The sequence below is a fragment of the Polyergus mexicanus genome, unplaced genomic scaffold, assembly GCF_030449975.1.
Source record: "Polyergus mexicanus isolate NDT 795.1 unplaced genomic scaffold, iyPolMexi1.0 SCAF_13, whole genome shotgun sequence".
Lineage (NCBI taxonomy): Eukaryota > Metazoa > Arthropoda > Insecta > Hymenoptera > Formicidae > Polyergus > Polyergus mexicanus.
Window position 1 is genome coordinate 9585562 of NW_027223333.1, and position 18743 is coordinate 9604304.

The 18743-nt window shown below is 34.3% G+C and overlaps 1 protein-coding gene across 1 annotated transcript in view; it reads left to right on the forward strand.

Moving 5' to 3' along the window:
• LOC138938718 (thyroid receptor-interacting protein 11) overlaps nt 1–18743 on the forward strand; it is a 21762-nt gene continuing 3019 nt past the window's right edge. Inside the window, exons 1-9 of the mRNA XM_070305914.1 lie at nt 1–261; nt 976–1055; nt 2233–2307; nt 13490–13654; nt 13721–13828; nt 14009–14420; nt 14552–17260; nt 17504–17607; nt 17710–17809. Coding sequence (XP_070162015.1) covers nt 159–261; nt 976–1055; nt 2233–2307; nt 13490–13654; nt 13721–13828; nt 14009–14420; nt 14552–17260; nt 17504–17607; nt 17710–17809 — 3856 coding nt within the window. The 5' untranslated portion in view covers nt 1–158. The remainder of the gene's footprint in view (nt 262–975; nt 1056–2232; nt 2308–13489; nt 13655–13720; nt 13829–14008; nt 14421–14551; nt 17261–17503; nt 17608–17709; nt 17810–18743) is intronic.

An 18743-nucleotide genomic window follows, 5' to 3' on the forward strand; every position in this document is an offset into this window, starting at 1 on the left:
ATTACTACGTGGTACGTGTTGGCATGTTTTTGTAATTCGTATATAGTCGCTAAGTTTATCATCGCAATGTGTGACAGCTACGATGATCATCATCAGTGATAATTGGCTTTATACTTGTATTGTAATTATACGAGCAACATTGATCGCTGACACGTGAAATGGCCTGGTTCGGAGATAGCCTGTCCAGTCTATCTAATTTAAAGGGACAAATTACGAATTTCACGAAAGATGTTCTATCCGATGGTATCGTTGAGGAAATAGGTAATAAATATATTGAAAATAAATGTATTAAAATTTAGGATCAATTTAGGATGTCGGCATTTTCGTTAGCGCATAGCTATATACATAATGCAATCGAGAGGCAGGTTATGATTGTCAAATGACGTTTCCAATTTACCGATCGAAAAACGGACATGATAACCGGCCGTTTGTTACCTTTGGATTCTCATTTGGGAACTTACCTTAGCGGCAGTAATTCAAATAGTTCAAACAATCGCAAATCAAAGTTTAAAAAACTTATTTCTTTCTCTCTTGTAATTATCATAATTATATTATATCGTATCGTAATATCGATAACGCGTCAAGATATTTGTAGACGCAATCAAATCAGCATTAATTCTTATTATTTATTTGTACATTATTTTATATTTTTTTATCTACATTGAATATACTCTTGCTTTAAACTTAAATTTTGCAATTATTTATTATAATCTTATTCTACATTTGTTATTTCTAATTATGTGGATGAAATCTTGTATCTCTTACGGAACAGAAATTATAGAAAAATTACTGTAATATTTATGATAGTAATAATTCTTTCTTATTTTAACTCTTTATATAAGTTCAAGTTAATAATACTATCAAATTTTGGAAACACTCGTACAAATATCAACGCAATCTAGCAATAATTACTACAATATAATATATAAAATTTTATCAAATTATAATAACGGTTTTATAACTATTTATTTTCAGATGAACGATCAAAAGCTTTAAACGAAGCGAACGAAAGATGCAATCAACTGCAAGATCTTCTCAATTCAAAAGATGCGGAGGTGAGTGCATATATATATTATAAATTAATAATTGTAGTATACATATACACACGTACGTGTACAGATTTTTAATATAGTCTGCTAAAAGAGAAGGATTACAATGCGATCAGAAATTATTTTAACAGATGTCACATTCCCCCTGATAATCAAACAGAGTGTAAAGCAAACACATTCATCTCTTATCCGTTAATATATATGATACGATCTGAAATCTTTTAAATTTCGTTAGAAACACTGATATATATAGATTTTGTCAAAAAATATCAGTCTTAAAGGACACAGGAAAACCAATTTTGATTAATTAATATCCAAAAGATGTCAACAAAATTTTTCTTTGTTAAAAAGTATCGAGAGAGAGAGAGAGAGAGAGAGAAAAAGAGGTGAAACATTTCATATATTTATCTTTATCTATATCTACCTACCCATATATCTATGTGACGAAACACCTTTACCATGTCGACAGTCAAGAGGAGGGTAAAGAGGGGAGGGGGTAGATGGGGGAAGAGAAGGATGGAGGGTTTTGGAGGTACCTAGGGGTCACAGAAGATAACACACATCGAGGATCGAAAAGTGGGGACTGTTATCGCAATGCAAACGTAAGATAAGAGCGGCAAATGTAAACGCGCATCGTACGTCCCTGTATCCACGACGTATCACCGGACTTCCTTCTGATTGTGCTTCCTAATATTTAAGCCGAAGATGCTCGATTACTTTAAAAGCCCAAATGCAATTCTCGACGGTATCTTTTTACATCTAAGATTGGATAAAAAATTTTTTCTAATATAAACACTTAATCATAAATTAAACATTAATACAGTTTCTGCCATTTGATACAATCTCTCTCTCTCTCTCTCTCTCTCTCTCTCTCTCTCTCTCTCTCTCTCTCTCTCTCTCTCTCTCTTCTCTCCTTCTTTTGTAAAAATCAAAAGTATATTAATTAATTTATTATTCAAAATTTATATAATTTTTACTGGTATACACTTTAAAGAATTTAGTCATTTTATTTTCGATACATTTTTATTTATTTGTGCTTGTTATTTATTGTCAATCATATTTGTTAAAATTGTTATCGTAACATGTGCGCGTATAAGAAATGAACGAAAAGAAATTAGCATGCCGATTGATAGATATACTTTGATCTTGTAATAATTAACATAAAAATCATTTTTATTTATAGATTTCTCTCCTGCGTCGACAAAATACCGAGTTGCAGACTGCTGTCATTGAGATGAACGCAAAGTACAAAGAATTGGTGAGTCAAAATTCTGTATATTACATAATTTTTATTACAATTACTGTAGAAAAAAAGAATGCTTATTATTTGCGATGGTTTGTAAGAAAGATGAAAATATTTATAATTGAAATTATACATGTTATTTTTTTAAATCGCTAGTTAAACGATTATTCGACACAAAATGTTCGTTATAAAATTAAGAATAATCAACAAACAGCACATGTTTTGTTCATTTTTTTAACAGATATAACTATTTTAACTGTAGCTGTTCGCGAACGTTCAACGTATTGGTTATCACCTTTTTAAATGTAAGAACTGCTCGCGATTACGTGACCTATAAACCGCTTAACGTCGTCATACGCTCACCTTCTCTCGGGTTCTCTCCCCTTGTTAATAGTTGAAACACCCAAGTTTCATATCACCACCATAATTTATTATTACATTATTATAATAATAACGAGAACGAGTTGTCTTTAAATTGTCTATCACTCATTAACTCACTATGATAATGCAAGCGTGTGTATGTGTATGTGATGTGCATGCGTGCGTGCGTGCCTGCGTGTGTGCGCGAAAAACGCACTTGTGATAATAAAAACTTGCCGTTTGACATTAGCTAGCAGATACCGATAATAGTAACAAAAAAGTCATTTTTTATCAGCGTTTAGATAATGGACTTTTGTTTCGTGTACTAGTTTTATGTAGTAGTTTTATTATAGTAGCAGTAGTTTTATATTTTTTTTATTATATCCTTCACACACACACACACACACACACACACACACACACACACACACACAATTGGCTTAATATCTATTTGTGACAATCGAAAATAAAAATAAGACATTTCGATAAAGATCAAAAGAGAAAGAGGAGGACTTTGAGTTCGACGAAAAAAGATACATATATCAATTTATTGTATACATATATGAGAGTATACGTAATAATTTATATAATTACAATTAAAGATATTTATGAAAAAAAAAAAAAAACATTATATTTAGAATATGTACACCGTTTTTCATTGACCTAAACACATTGTTTGAAATTTTATGTTTTATGTCTCAAGCTTTCATTGTGTAGAATGTACATATGTATATGTATACAAAATGCGTTAGTCTAGAACGAAAGATAAGGCAACGCACTGTTCGTGTTCTTACACTTTATTATATATCTTGGATCAACAAAGGATCGGTCTCACTTGTCGTGGAATGTGTCAGAAATCTCTTCGTGGAAAGAATTTCTCACACGATTTTTTCTTTCAGATAAATCAGCAACCATTATTTTTTCTTTTTCAAATATTAATTTTTTTTCGATACAAGTGCGTGTATCATATCTATTGTATTTATCATATATGTATATAATCTTATACAAAGAGTGTAAAATCATCGTACGCTTACGCGAACGTAGTTGATGGTTGCGCGTGCCGGTCACGTGATCTCTCTGTTATGACATAGAGGAGACGCGATATTATTAGCGTATGCAAAAGTATGTACGCGCGAAAGAATATCATAATTAACAGAGCCAAAATTAATAAGACTCTCCTGTATATGTTTTGCATTTGATAATGCGCCGAAACTATAGGCGCTGTGTGTGTGCTAGTTTTCTAACTCCTTCGAATCATAAATGCAAAAAATGTAAGGCTGACACGATGCAAAAGGACACGATGATGATTCATCGTTCGTACGTTGTTACGTATACGCGAGTGCAGCGATTTTATAGTCCTTGAAATCTATCGTAACTAACGCATCGAAAGTTATCTAATACGTTGCTTATCGTTTAAAGTTTAAAGGATAGAAATTTCGCGTTTCGTTTTTTTTCTTTTTTCCTTTTTTTTTTTTTTTTTTGCTAATATAAAATATGTTCTCCACACACAGGTGTTATTATATGATAAATTATAAAATGAGATACTGTACGCGTGAGATATCCAAAAATTCTATACCATTAAAATAAAATGCGCTCTCATCATTCCCAATCGCGTATGGCTATAAATATACATTGAAGATTAAACGGGCTTGCGCGAAAGTTGAATATAATTGAGTTGAAGATATAAAAAATTTTTCCCTAAACTTTACGCATTGTACGTAATCGGCCCGAAAGATTTTAGCATCAGATCACGTACGCGAATCCTATGATACGATAACGGTCCGTAAATGGTTGGTTCAATCTATCGATCTTGGTTAATAGTTTGGTGCTATCCCACAGTTTCACTCTGTCGCCGATAACACTCTAAAGTATGATAAGAGCAACGCGGGCTGAGGTTGCTCAGTTTTCAGCACGATAGTGACTATGACTACTGTCTCGATCGAGCGGCTATAAATACAGGTTGAACGAGTTTGCACAAAAGTTAACCAAGTGCTGTTTATGCGATAAAGTTCCGCAGATAATAATTTTCGTTACTCAAAGCATTATTAAAGGTTAGTAATATATATTAGGTGTACAACTTTGCTTCCGCCGTTTTTTCCCCAAAATTCGAGGCTTTATTGTAAAAAACTGGTTATACATTTATGATTCAAAGTATTGTCCACTCCCAATGATCGTGCCAATTCTTTTTGACTTTGACTCGAGTCTTCATTAAGTAATGCCTCCAATTCTGCATCTTCGAAAACCTTCTCTCTTCCACCGCTATGCCGGTCTTCGACGTGAAAATCACCGTTCTTGAAGCGTTGAAACCACTCACGACACGTTCTTTCACTAATAGCGGTTTCACCATAAGTATTTGAGAGCATTCGATGAGCCTCAGCCGCAGATTTCTTCATATTGAAGCAGAAAATTAAAACCTCCCGCAAATGACGAGAATTTGGCTCGTAAACTGACATTTTCAATCGAGAATAACTTTATGATGCAGACACAAATCGACTAATGTTTCTATGGGATTATGTTGACAGATGCCCAAGTTTATCGCATGACGTCTATGATCTATTTATTTCGACCACTACTTACCGCTAAAGCCATCTATAGGAAAACGGCGGAAGCAAAGTTGTACACCTAATATGTATATATTCTCTCTCCCTTTCCCTCTCTCTTTTTATTCTTACCGCTATCTGTTGATGATTATCCTTTATTATTTGCCATTTGATATTTAACATTGACCGCTTATTTTTAACATGTGTGAATTGATTTAAATTTATTTTTTAATATCATTATGCACTTTTTATCGTTTCATTGTGTATTTTTGTAAATATTACACCGCTATTTTCGAAGATCTTAGAGACATAATCGTATAGAGAAAGAAACGAAAGAATAACATTGTTATATATGTAACGTCATGTTACATATGGTACAATATATGTAACACTGTCTTCGAAGATACATTTAGATATTACAATTATACATAGTAACAGTTTTCGATTGTGTACTTGGATTCTTTCCGGTCGATGAGTCCATCTTCTTCGTTGTTTCTTTTTTCATCAGGAACGACGTTTTATAATTCTCTATCGAGAAACAAATCATTAACGGTGATATACTACGATGAAGAATTAGACGGGCGTTAAAATTCAGGAACATGAATATTTGTAACATGTATTTATGGTTTTTAAATCGTTGCGCGATCTATTATTCGTGTCTCGTTGAGCTCTATAGTCCTCCTTTTTAAATTTTTTTATTATTTCTCTCTATTCATGTTTGCTCCAAATATACACGTTTGAGAGAAAAACCAGGGTCTCGAAGGTTTCTCGGCCGATTTTACTATAGCGATTATTATGGTATTCCTTTATAATGTTTTCCCATTTCCTTCAGCTGTGCCCGCAGCAATTGCACTACCATACGGGCCGATAAAAATCTCCTGTCGACGCCTGCGTTAATATAACACAGCACGTATATTCCTACACGGCCGCCGTATTAAAACGGAAAAAGATAGAAAAATAGTCCAATTATATTACAGGCTCGACTGCTTTTCCGCATTTTTATATTTAAATAATGCGTTTTACATTTGCAAAAAAGAATATATATATATATATATATGAAAGCGTATACGTATCCGCGAAATATAATTTATCATCGTGATGTTACGTGACTATTAAATCTCGGGATATGAAACAGTTTTCGCGATAGCGGAGTGGCAGCTCGTGAGTATTTGCAGAAACGAAATATCGAGTCGAAAACATTTTCGCGAAATGTATCGTGGTGACATTCGTGCGGTCCGCAGACCGCTTCGACATGAAATCGCACGCGCGCGCGCGCGCACGCGCACACAAATACAAAATACATGCATACTATATGATCATGCATCCTCGTACAGTTTTCTTACGTTTGCACCGCTCCGCGTAACCTCCACGTGTAATCTTCTCCTCCTCTTCCTCTTTTCCTTCTCCTTTTCCTTCTCCTTCTCCTTCTCCTCCTTCTCTTCCTTCCCCGCCAGCTGCGTATAGTGTAGGGCCGCTGCTAGCTAGTGGAGTGGAAGGTGGAAGGTGGAAGGTGGAAGGTGTGATAGTCGAAACATACACAGTCATTCGTTGGCCAGCGCGTTCATTCGTCGCGTCACGCATCTCGCAACGTGCCCGGGGACACACGACCATTTTTGTCTTTTCTGAAAAAATAGGATGTAGTTAGGAAAGTTGCTTTCCACCAATCGAGCTCAAAATACGTCGTACGTCAGTATTTCGCGAGTTGTTTTCTGGAGCATACAAGCGGATCGAAAGACTATATGCGACAACAATTTTCAATTTCCAAGTAAGTTTCCAGAATCTTTTCTGTTATATAGAGAACGTGTTATTTTTCATTGAATGTTTTATCGAAACAATCATTTATCCGATTTATAATATCTATCACTGAAATACGATAAGATAAGTTTATCTCGCTATACTAGTTTTCATACAATAAAAAAAAAAAAAAAAAGTTTAATATTTGCGAAAGAATGTTGAAAGAAGGATTTTTTTTTTCGTTCATCTTGTTCCAGCTTTTTAAAAAATACGCGAGAAATCGATGAAGCATTCTATTTTATTGTGAAAAAAGAATTATTATCGCATGGAAAAGAAATGTTAAATAATAAATTTGCATGCGTGTGTGCGTATCACGGGATATATTTTAAGTTGCGATATAAAAAAATAACAGAGCACGACTCTTGTATCGCGCCATTTTTTCGCGCGCCAAGTGATGACCAGGCAATTTATCGCGCGCACGCGTGCATTTCTATGGATATTTCGTAAGTTTTGCATCGAATTTCAAAAATGCGATCCTCGATAAACTATTGTATATGTGTTGGATTCCTTTTGCGAAATGAAATTTAAATGGGATCGATCATTATAGATAATCTCGCGAACAACGTTTTAATGTCTTTAAGATTATAAATCTTTTCTTAACATATTTTATATGTAATATGCTCAGTATAATTTGTTTTCCGCGTACTACATGTTTTATGATTGCAATATAAATGTTTAATGGCGGAATACAAAAATTTGAGAATTCAAGATTCATTTGTTGGGTAACCTAACCTTCTTAAATTATATAAGACTTTCAATTCTCTGGAAAGGTATAAAATTTTTTAACGCTTTTTTTTTTAATTTTATTTTTAAATTATACACACTTAAAGAATAAACATGCGAAAAACATGGAAATTTCTTGGAGAAATTTTAATGGCAAACATTTACGATAGACGTTTATAAAATGCAAAACGAGTTGAAATTAGCGTTAGAACTTGCAAGACAAGCGTAATTTATTTATTTCCATTTGGTCGCACAGTATTAAGTACGTAAGTCGAATTTGCGTCTATTTCGCGTTAAACTACGTTCAGGCAGAGTTATCGGTAGATAATGCACGAAGGACGGGCTTACCTATGATTACTTAATCAACGTGACGCGCGATTACCTATATACTCGTACGATGTTGGACAGTATTAGTTGCAAAAATAGAATGTTGCTTGTAAACGATAAAAGTTGAAGCGCATACTTATCGTATATGTCTCAACGTGTGTGTCATATATATATATATATATATATATATGCACGAGTATCTCATTGTCAGTTGAAAAGGTTCGATTTAATGGTGACGTGTGCGCATATGTATGTAAAATCTTTTAAAATAATACCATAAGTGTACGCAAAGGTATGAAACATGTATGTTCTAGAGCTATTTGTCCACATGCTTGATTTTTTATTTTTAGTTGGCAAGAACAAGTTATTTGAATAAAGGAAAAAAATTCTAATTCTAAGATTCTAATCCTCTTGCTCACGCATGTACATATACGTGGTAAGTAATCGATATCTCTGGGTAATTTGTTAAAATAACGAGTGGACATCTGGCTTGACGATTCAAATACATTTGGTGGGTGCGGAAGGAGGTAGGGCGAGATATATAATGAATTTTACACGTAACACAGATACAGTACGTTTAGCGTAAAATATAAATATTTGACACGTAGATAAATTTTCAACCTGGCATTAAAAAAAAAATTAGATTTATTAATTTAAATGAGATAGATTTTTAAATGAAATGCGTACAATGTAAAGATTGAAATATTTTATCAGCGTGAAAAATACCACGTCCTTCTTTTTTTTTATTTGTTTCAAAAATTAATTAATAACTAATCGGCCAATAATGTTTACATTAATAAACATAAGCATTAAAGTATTAAAATATTCTAATGCGGATATGGATAAACTAAATACGCAATGATTAATGTTGCGTATGCGTATACATATACATATATTTTGACGATCTCGTAATATTAGAAATATTAGCTTTCTTCAAGAAAGAATTGATTGAAGAGTTTGATTCGTTATCGCTCTCGCATACATCTCCGAATTTTGCTCTCACGTACGTTACATTGCCCAAAGATCAAGAACGTGTAATATAAAAGATGGGAGATGTCGCGAGAAGCCATAGCTATCGCATATTTTTGTTGTATCCGTTGTATGGTGATGAGCTGACACTACATCTCGTCTCCGATGACGACTTCTTACTTCTTACTCCTTACCTCGAAGAACTCGCTGAGCGCCAATTTCTGAGTATCCAACACCAGAGACCAGAGACGGCGTATTATTAAGCCTGCGACACACGGTACGATTTTGCGTACTAGATCGCATGCGAGACATTTTGCTAGCAATTATAATGGCTATGCAACTTGAAATATTATGTGCTGCGTGTTGCTGTGCCTGCTAGCATGCTAGTTTTCGGTAATAGGTTCGGTGCTATATTACACTATGGTTTTGTTGCTAGCTGCAGACGATACTACGACAAAAAACGCAAAAAATAAAAATAATAATAAATTAAAGACAAAAATTATATATATATAAGTAATTATGTATTTTATTTATAATTATGGTGATATTAATTGAATATGTATATAATTAATTAAAAATGACAGATTTCCTAATCTAATAAAATTTTAAAAAATTTTAGTATTTCTTCCATAATAAATATCTTGAATCGTACCTTGACTAAATAAGCAATCATTGGCTATTATCTAGAGGATTTTTAGAATCTTGAAGAATTTTGTTGAAATCTCTAGAAATTTTATAACTAAAATATTAACCCAACACTTAAGATAATCTGCATGTGTGAAGCCAAAACTAATAGCACTCTCATGATTGGAACACGTAGAGTACTTCGCTAAACAGCACGCAACGAATCAATTAACAAAATCAGTACGAAAAATCGTACCGTGTGTCGCAGGCTTAAATTAAAAATTACAGATTTCCTAACCTAATAAAATTTTAAAAATTTTATTCATTTTTTTCATAATAGCAATATCTTGAATTGTATCTTGATTAGATAAGCAATCATTGGCTATTATCTAGAGGATTTTTGGCATCTTGAAGAATTTTGTTGAAATCTGTAAAAAACTTATAACTAAAATATTAAACCGACACGTAAGATAATCTGCATGTGTGAAGCCAAAACTAGTAACACTCTTATGATTGGGACACGTAGAATACTTCTCTAAACAGCACGTAACGAACCAATTAACAAAATCAGTACGAAAAATCGTACCGTGTGTCGCAGGCTTTATTCGCGACGTTTATCGCGAATGTTCTCGTCGAGCGTTTCTCTCTGGCGGGTGTGCATGCGTTCCATTAGTACACATCCACAATTTTTGTTCCGCCGATTAATCGACATTAATCGGCATCGATCGACATCGATGTTCCTTCGGCGAATTGAATTGTCCCCTATAAGTTGTTGCATGATGAACGAGGAAATAAGTGGATGAGATATCCATGCATGATATCGCGCGAGAGCGTTACTCGACATACAGGATATTCGACAATGCAAGGGTCATGCCGGAGTCAGAGCCGGAAATAGTAAGCTGTGGTTCTCATTCGTCGAATAAAACTGCTTTCTCGTGTCAAATGAATCGTTACAGATATATTAGAAACTTTTTCGTTTCTCTCGGTACGGAGTGGAGCAAACTCGCGACGAATAAAAATAATAAAAGTACTCGAACTTGAAAATATACCTGACTTCGCAATACACAGTTGTTGCCATTTATCCAGATTATTTATCGAACCCTGACCCCCCCCCCCCCCACGGACATCGCGTGCATATGGTATACCAGTACACTCTCGGTCGCCCTTGTATCTGGTATGTCTCGCGGCTGGCGGCCACTTGGTTACGTCACTGGCACTGACATCGTGGACATTATTATGTTCCTACTGACGCAGGTACAATATGCCTGCCACGCTATTAGAGCAGCCTGTGTTAACCTGAAACTCTGCGTAAGCGGAATGTGTTTCGTAACTTTGCGTCGCGTCGCGTCGCATCGCGAGACACATAGGAATAAGGAATATTATAAGCGACATTCCTTTACTATCGGCAAAAATATGCGCGCGTATGTATATCGAGTATGCCGAGTAGCGAGGTACATCGTCGCGGGCGCTACCTGAGAAATAACTTGTTTCCAAATTCTTTCTTATACGGTTTTTTTTTTTTTATTGTCTTCAAAGAGAAACGTCTTTGCGATCCGATACACGTGTCAAATTATCGCACGCTCTAAAAAATTACCTCTTTTCCTTGCAGTTGATCGAATGGAGCGATAAATTATATCATCCGCCAAATATTTCTCTCATTCCCTTCGAAAAATATTGTACATGTCTTTCTTCCAACGCGATGCAAAAAGGATCAAACACAGCAAACGCAGATGCATCGGTTGGAAGAAAGCACGTGTTCGCGCTTCGTAATAGCGATTTCATTATACATTATCGTATATAGAGCAACATCTGCGCCTCGAGTCACACGACACGAAAGCTATTAGACATTTTTTTTCCTTCTCCTGTAAGTTAATTATTTTACTTTAATTTTTTTGCGTGTTTTCCTTTTTTTTTTTTTACTGTTATTTTCTATACTTAAAAAACTACTACAATAATCGACTAGGACACAACTCTCAAATATATATACATATATGCACGTGTACAACCACGGTACAACCGAGTCTCGTCGGTTGATTTTTCATCGCAGGATTACGATAACTCGCGCGTTTGCGATTGATAGTAATATCCTTTCCCACGCTTAATATCAAGATTGCGTTATCTGCGCACGACGCATCAACCATACTGCACAATATTTACCGTACAAATATTGATTGCGCGTAATGTTAAAAGAATAAGGATTGGAAAACTCCAAGACTCGAAAATAAGATATGTTTGTTGTAAAGGTGACGCGTTGAAATTGCTTTTTATCTGTGGACCCATCGCATCGAAGAAAACTATTTCAACATGTTGAAAGATAACTATTCAAGTAGCGAAAGGTCACTATTTTCATCAAGTTTCCCTTTTTGTTTCATCGGATGACTATTGTGCTCGATATGCGTCTATTTTAAATATTGTAATAATATATCTATTCACACACACACACACACACACACACACACACACACACACACTGTATATGAATTATTCAGTTTTACAAACATTTCTACGTCAGTTTCATATAATGTATCGAGCGTATCGAATGTTTTAATTATTTATTAGGTTTCGGAGAGATTCGTTTTTACAATGTTTATCGCATCGTGTAAGTCGATGGAATTGAGGACTTGTAAGTATTATTGGAGACATTATATCACTGGACTTACACATCTCGCCAGCGACATTGACTTGATGCTCTCGACGTACCGAAAAACGTGTAAAACGAACAAAAAGAAAAGGCCGTTACGAAGAAAAGATGGAGACTCTTGTCGTGAGACTATATGCAAGTCAAACGACGCATTATTCCTTGACCTGACCCAACGAAACCTCCTTTCATATTCATTAGGATCGTCCCACTTCAGTCTGTCGCTTTGGACCACGGAACGCAACAATGTGCCTCCGATGCATCGCGCATATCGATTTGTATGAAAAATATCGAAGAGAATAGAGCTTGTGTATATATATATATATATATATATATATATATATATATATATATAAAACACTGAAATATTAAATCCATTTTCAATATTATGTTAACGGAATAGAGTTGTTGTAATGTTAGTTTTTTCACAAACATATTTATATAATTGATATTGATTGTTAAATACATGTATTGTTTTATTTGTATTGTATCATATATATTACTAATCTAATATGTTCTAATCAATCTAATACGAGATAAATGAAAGAGCGAAAATATTAATAGATTTTTTTTTCTTTTTTTCTTTATTTTAGTCACTGCCTCGAAAATCTTTCTACATTTTCTCGTTTTAATGAAAAGAGGGGAGGTGGAAAAGGAAGCTTTCTTCTTAATAGTTTTCTTTATATATACATTTTAGTCTGGTATTTCCATTGGATAAAGTATGCCCGATAAGAATCTAGATTTTATCACGCAAGATCGAGTACAATGCTATTCCCGAGTCACAGGGCCATATGTATAATACCCATGTATTCATTAGCATTTTGACGTATATCGTTCACCTACCGAGGAAAGATTTCCGTAAGCATCCGCGGTGGAATGGAAAATGACGGAATCCAAACGTGTTTTTCCCTTTAAGATCCCATTTGAAAGACAAACGAGAAACTTATGTCGGGATCCAGTGTTGTCAGGAATCCAGTTTTCTCAAATTCCTTCCATTATCGGATCTATACACATTTGGCTTATATTGTATACGTAGATCTTTCAACGACAGATCCGACGACTGTTTAGCGTGACGAGACAAATTAGCTATATAGAATAAACTTTTAAAATTTATCGGAATCGAAAAAGAGAGAGAATGCCTTTTTGGGACTCTTTTTGGATTCAAATTTTAAATCATTAAAAAAAACTCGAGGGACATAAACATATCTCCCTTTTCTTATAGAAGGATACAAATCATATCGATGAAATTGAAGGCGTCTTTTGCGATCCGTCCTGCGTCGACAATCGAAACGCGAAGAATCAGAATGTACGCCAGCTACAGGAACAATTGGCTCAAGCCACCGTGAAAGTACGCGAATTAGAATACGAGCTAAAACATGTTCAAAAGGTAATAATTATTAATAATAGAATCGTCTGAGAAAAATTCAAGTTTGCGAAAATAATTATAATATAGGTGGCCAACACGTCCTTGAGAGATGATCTTTCCGATGGACATCAAAAGGCTGAAGTTGTAAGAGCGAGACAAGATATGATGAATCGTATAATACAAATGGAAGAAAAGGTACAAGGAGCACAATGTATTTGAAACGTTATCTTTTAGTTACAAATCGATTAATCGTGATAATAAAACAAAAAAAGAGCTCAAAATTGTAATGGGAAGAAGTATATATTAAGAGAAATCACACATTATCTTTTTAGTATATACAATATTATCTATTATCGGTATTTTACGTCTTTTTAGACTCGAGAAGCAGAACGAAATAAGCATATTCAATTGGACGAGGCCAGTCTTATCAATGACTTTCGTTCAGTAATATCGAAATTAAACTCACGTGAAAAGTTTGATTTAGTGAGTGGTGCGCTGAAAGCTTTACAAATCGAAAGCGAAACGCTAAACGAGAAGGTAAAGGATCGTGGAAAATCCAACGAGCGACTCGAAAAAGTCGATGGTATCGAATATAATACTTTAACCTTGAAACATCATTTGGATAATATAAGTTTGCAACAAAATAAATCGAGTGATACGATCCAAGAAGCTTTGGCCAACAAGCGGGAGATAATATTACAGCAAAGAATAGAAGAACTCCAAAATGAAAATAAAGATCTTTTGGACGCTATGGAGAAATTGGACGAAGAGCATACGCAATCGATCGGTAAGTAATAGTAGTAGTCCTTTCTATACGCAATCCTCAGCGTTTTTACTTTTGATCGATTAATCTTGTCGCTGTCAACTTTGCTCATAATTTTGAAGATCTACACTAATACAAATTCCGCATTTGCACAGAAAAATTATTGTCGCTCAGAGAAGAAACTAATAAAAAGCATCGTTCTCTACAAAATGCGTACGAGCAGCTTTCCATTGATTATAACAAGTCCCAGAAAAGAATAATTGAGTTTCGTAATAGTGATGTGAAACTCGATGAAAATGCTTATACCGAAACGAGTCATCGATCTGTTCAGACGGACAATTTAAATAATTTAGACAAACATACTCAAATAATGGTTCCTTTTCAAACAGATGATATGGTGTCGGAAACCAGCATTCTCGATGATATTATTCGGAAAATTAAAATGATTTTAAAAAGCTATACCATAAGCACTATTGAACCTGGAGAAACGATCTTTGAAGCCATCGCGAAACAGTATGTTGATACTAAATGGAAATTGGACATTTTGGAGAGGAAAGTAACTGAGATTACTAGAGATTTAAAGGAAACCAAAGAAACGAAAGATGTCTTACAAATAGAATGCGAAGAATTGCAGTCCCATATCGATTCGTTATTGTTGGAAAATCAAGTTTTAAAATCAAGTTTACCATCTATTCCTGAAGCAAGCGAAGAACGAGTAGTCTCCTTAGAAATGGAAGTTGAATCTTTACGGGAAGAATTGAAGCGATTCTCGGTTGAAAACGAAACGATACGAGAAATAAATACAACTTTGACGCTCGCTGCACAAGATAAAGGAATGTTTTCGACAAGTCATGATCATTTGCAAAAAGATGTAAATCGCGAATCAAGTGACTCATCTGTAAAGGAAAATGTAAAATTTCCGATATGTTTAGAAAAGAATAATAGTTCAAATGAGAATGCGGTATCTATTGTCGAGCAAATAAAACTCAATCGTGAAAATTTAACGCGAGAATTAAAGTTATCCAAGGTATCCAAGACGAAATTGTTGAAAAATAATGATCTTGCATCGTTGCAGGATCAGGATATCGTAGATAAATTGGCAAACGAGAATAAAGAAGATTTGCTACAGAAGAATACGAAATTATACGATGTAACTTTGCGAGAATGTGACCTACAAGAAGAAAATGATTATCAATTGCACGATTTGCAGGAACGGCTTGACATAGCTAATCGCGAGAAATTCGATTTGGAGAATGATATTTTACACATGGAAAAAGAATTGGATGCGATGCAGATTCAAATGGACATAAAACAATCTCAAATAACAAAATTAAATCAGGATAATGATAGGTTAATTAAAGAAAATAAATCTCTGTCGGAGCAATTAACTGCTACGCACGATGAATCATTGGACAAGATAGAATTGTTAAACACGGAAATGTCGTTGCTTCAACAAGAGCATAAAGATTTGAAACAGGAGGCATCGATTTACAAGGAAGAATTGACTCGGACAAAGGATAAATTCTACGAGGCGCAAGAACAATATATAAAATTGGAAAACGAACATTATGCTTTAAAAGTGCGGTATGAACAAATTGAATTAGAAAAAAAAAATATTCATACACAAGCGATGAGAATGGAAGAGCTTGAAGATGAATTGTGTCTAAAAGAATCATTTATAGAGAAGTTGAATTTTCTACGAGATAAATCTAAGCTTTTAGAACAAGAAATAAAAGATGTTCGTATTAAAGAAACGCAGTTGTTGAAATCTCGAGAACACACCTCGGAGATATCCTCGCCAAACATAGATAGCGGCAATAATAGATTGCAGGAAGAACCTTTAACCGTTGAAGATAATTTAATCGGAAAAGAAAACATTATACATGTGAAAGCGGAAATGCGAGATTTAACGCCGAAAGATACATCGATTATCGATGAAGAGAAGCGAGAAAAGGATATCTTAAAGGTAAACAATAAACAAATGACGAGTGAAATTACTGAATTGCGTAGCAAATTACAATCTGCCATTGAGAATAGTAAAGAGTCGGCAGAGATGGCTAAACAAACCATCGAGGGCCTCTCACATCTTATTCGAGAAAAAGATCAGGAGATGAGCATTCTACAAACTGAAGTAGAACGTGCACAGACTATTATCGCACAAACTTCCAATGAACTTGTCGCAATCAGAAATCAGAAGGATGAATTGGAAAGAATTGTTTCTGCGAAACATAACGAAAATTCACAATATCAGAAAGAAATTGAAAAGTTGATTCAACGCGTGAACGAACAAACGGCTCAAATCCAAAGATTAATTTCCGAGAAAACAGCGAATGAAGTACGAGATGAGAACGTAAATTTAAAGGAACGGCAAAAAGACCGTATTCATCAAATTGTTGACCAACAAAGTGGGCAAAGCGCCGAAATTGCGGCTCTGAACAAAAAATGTGACGCATTAGAAGTTGCTTTGAGGCAAGAACAGTCCAACAATAGAATTCTGCAAAATCAGCTTATCGAAAGCCGAAACAGGGAAGCTAGTTCTGTTAAAGAATTAGAGAGACTGAGAACTCATTTGGTCGAAATAGAATCGAGCTATACGGAAGAAGCTCTAATCACTGAAAAGAGTCGTCAAGAATTGGAGACGAGATTATTGCAAGCTGAAGAGAAAGTAAAGAATAGTTCAACTGCTTTCACATCGGCAAATATTCGGGCAAATCAGCAGATAGAAACGTTGCAACAGCAGATAGCTCTGATTACTCAACAAAGAGATCATATACAGACAAAATTATCTGCCACAGAAGACAATATTCAACTGCAGTCTGCCTCTTTGACTAATTTGCAAATAGTTTTGGAACAGTTCCAACAAGGTGAGCAATTTTAATGTGTAACAATTTTATGTTTCTCTGTTACAATACTACTACTACACACCCGCGCGCGCGCGCGCGCACACACACACACACACACACACACAAAACTGGTATAAACTTGTAAAAAAATCTGTGTGCGTATGTTCTGTAAAAAAATGTCTCTACAAAAATATTCACCATAATAATTATATTTAGATTCAAACTCGTACATATCTACTATATGATATTGATGACACGTTTCAGATAAAGAACGCGACATTGAATCAGCTACAGAAAAAATTCGATGTCAGCTCAATGAAGCATATAAGAAACAAAATGAATTTTTACATGAAATTTCGATTCTTAAGGTTTGTCTTTGTACTTTTCGTGTATTTGTACAATGGTCTTTCTAAATTTCTCTCTTCTTATAAAACTATTGCACATGTGTATTATGTATGGTATATTTACAGCAACAATTATTTGAGGCTAAAGAATGCTTGCAGGCTGCCTCAAGATTAAGCGAACAGCTTGAGAAGAAGGATGAACAAATCGAGCGACTCGACGAAGAAGGTAACCATTTCCAAAAATTATATATAGTATTGCCTGCATCTTGTTTCTGGTTTATGGCATGATTAATGTTTTTAAATTAAACCGCATTCTTTTATTCGCATAACAAGATAAAATTTGAAATACATTTTTTTCTTTCACTGTGATATAAAAAAGGCCGATCATGTTTTTATTTTATTTCCATATTTGTTTTTATTTTAATTCATTACGGTTGGTTGATAAAACGTGAGAGATGAAAAGCACATCGGAATATAAAATCGCCGATAAAAATTAGTCTGATTGTCAATATCATCATGATGATATATTAATTATATAAATATATAAAGTTTATAGAGTATGTATTATAACTAGTACCTTTCAACTATAATTACAAATTTTTTTCATCATGATGCACATGTAGAGAAAAATTTTATATTCCGTGTTGTCTAATAATAATAATAATAATAATAATAATAATAATAATAATAATAATAATAATAATGTAATAAAGTTTTAGCAGTTGCTGCCACAATAACTCGATATAATATTCATTACTAAATTGTTGCTCTGCAGATTTTTGAATCAGATATATCAATCATATATACATATTGTATATGGCTTCTTTTTGTAAATAACAAAGTTACGCATATACAGGCACATACACAACATATATAAGAATGTGTGAAAAATCGACTATTAAATTAAATTATAACATTGTTGATATACACGCAAACGTACACGCGCGCGCGCGCGCGCGCACACACACACACACACACACACACACACACACACACACGTAATATTAAAGATACACTATATGCGTGCATTGTCGAAATACAAACAAATTCTAATGCAAAATTATCAATGTGTGCGCGTTCTGTGACTAATCTCTGCGAACACGTATATAATCCGGTGATGTAGTCAAATATCAGCTGGTAATTCTGGGATTGTAACAGTA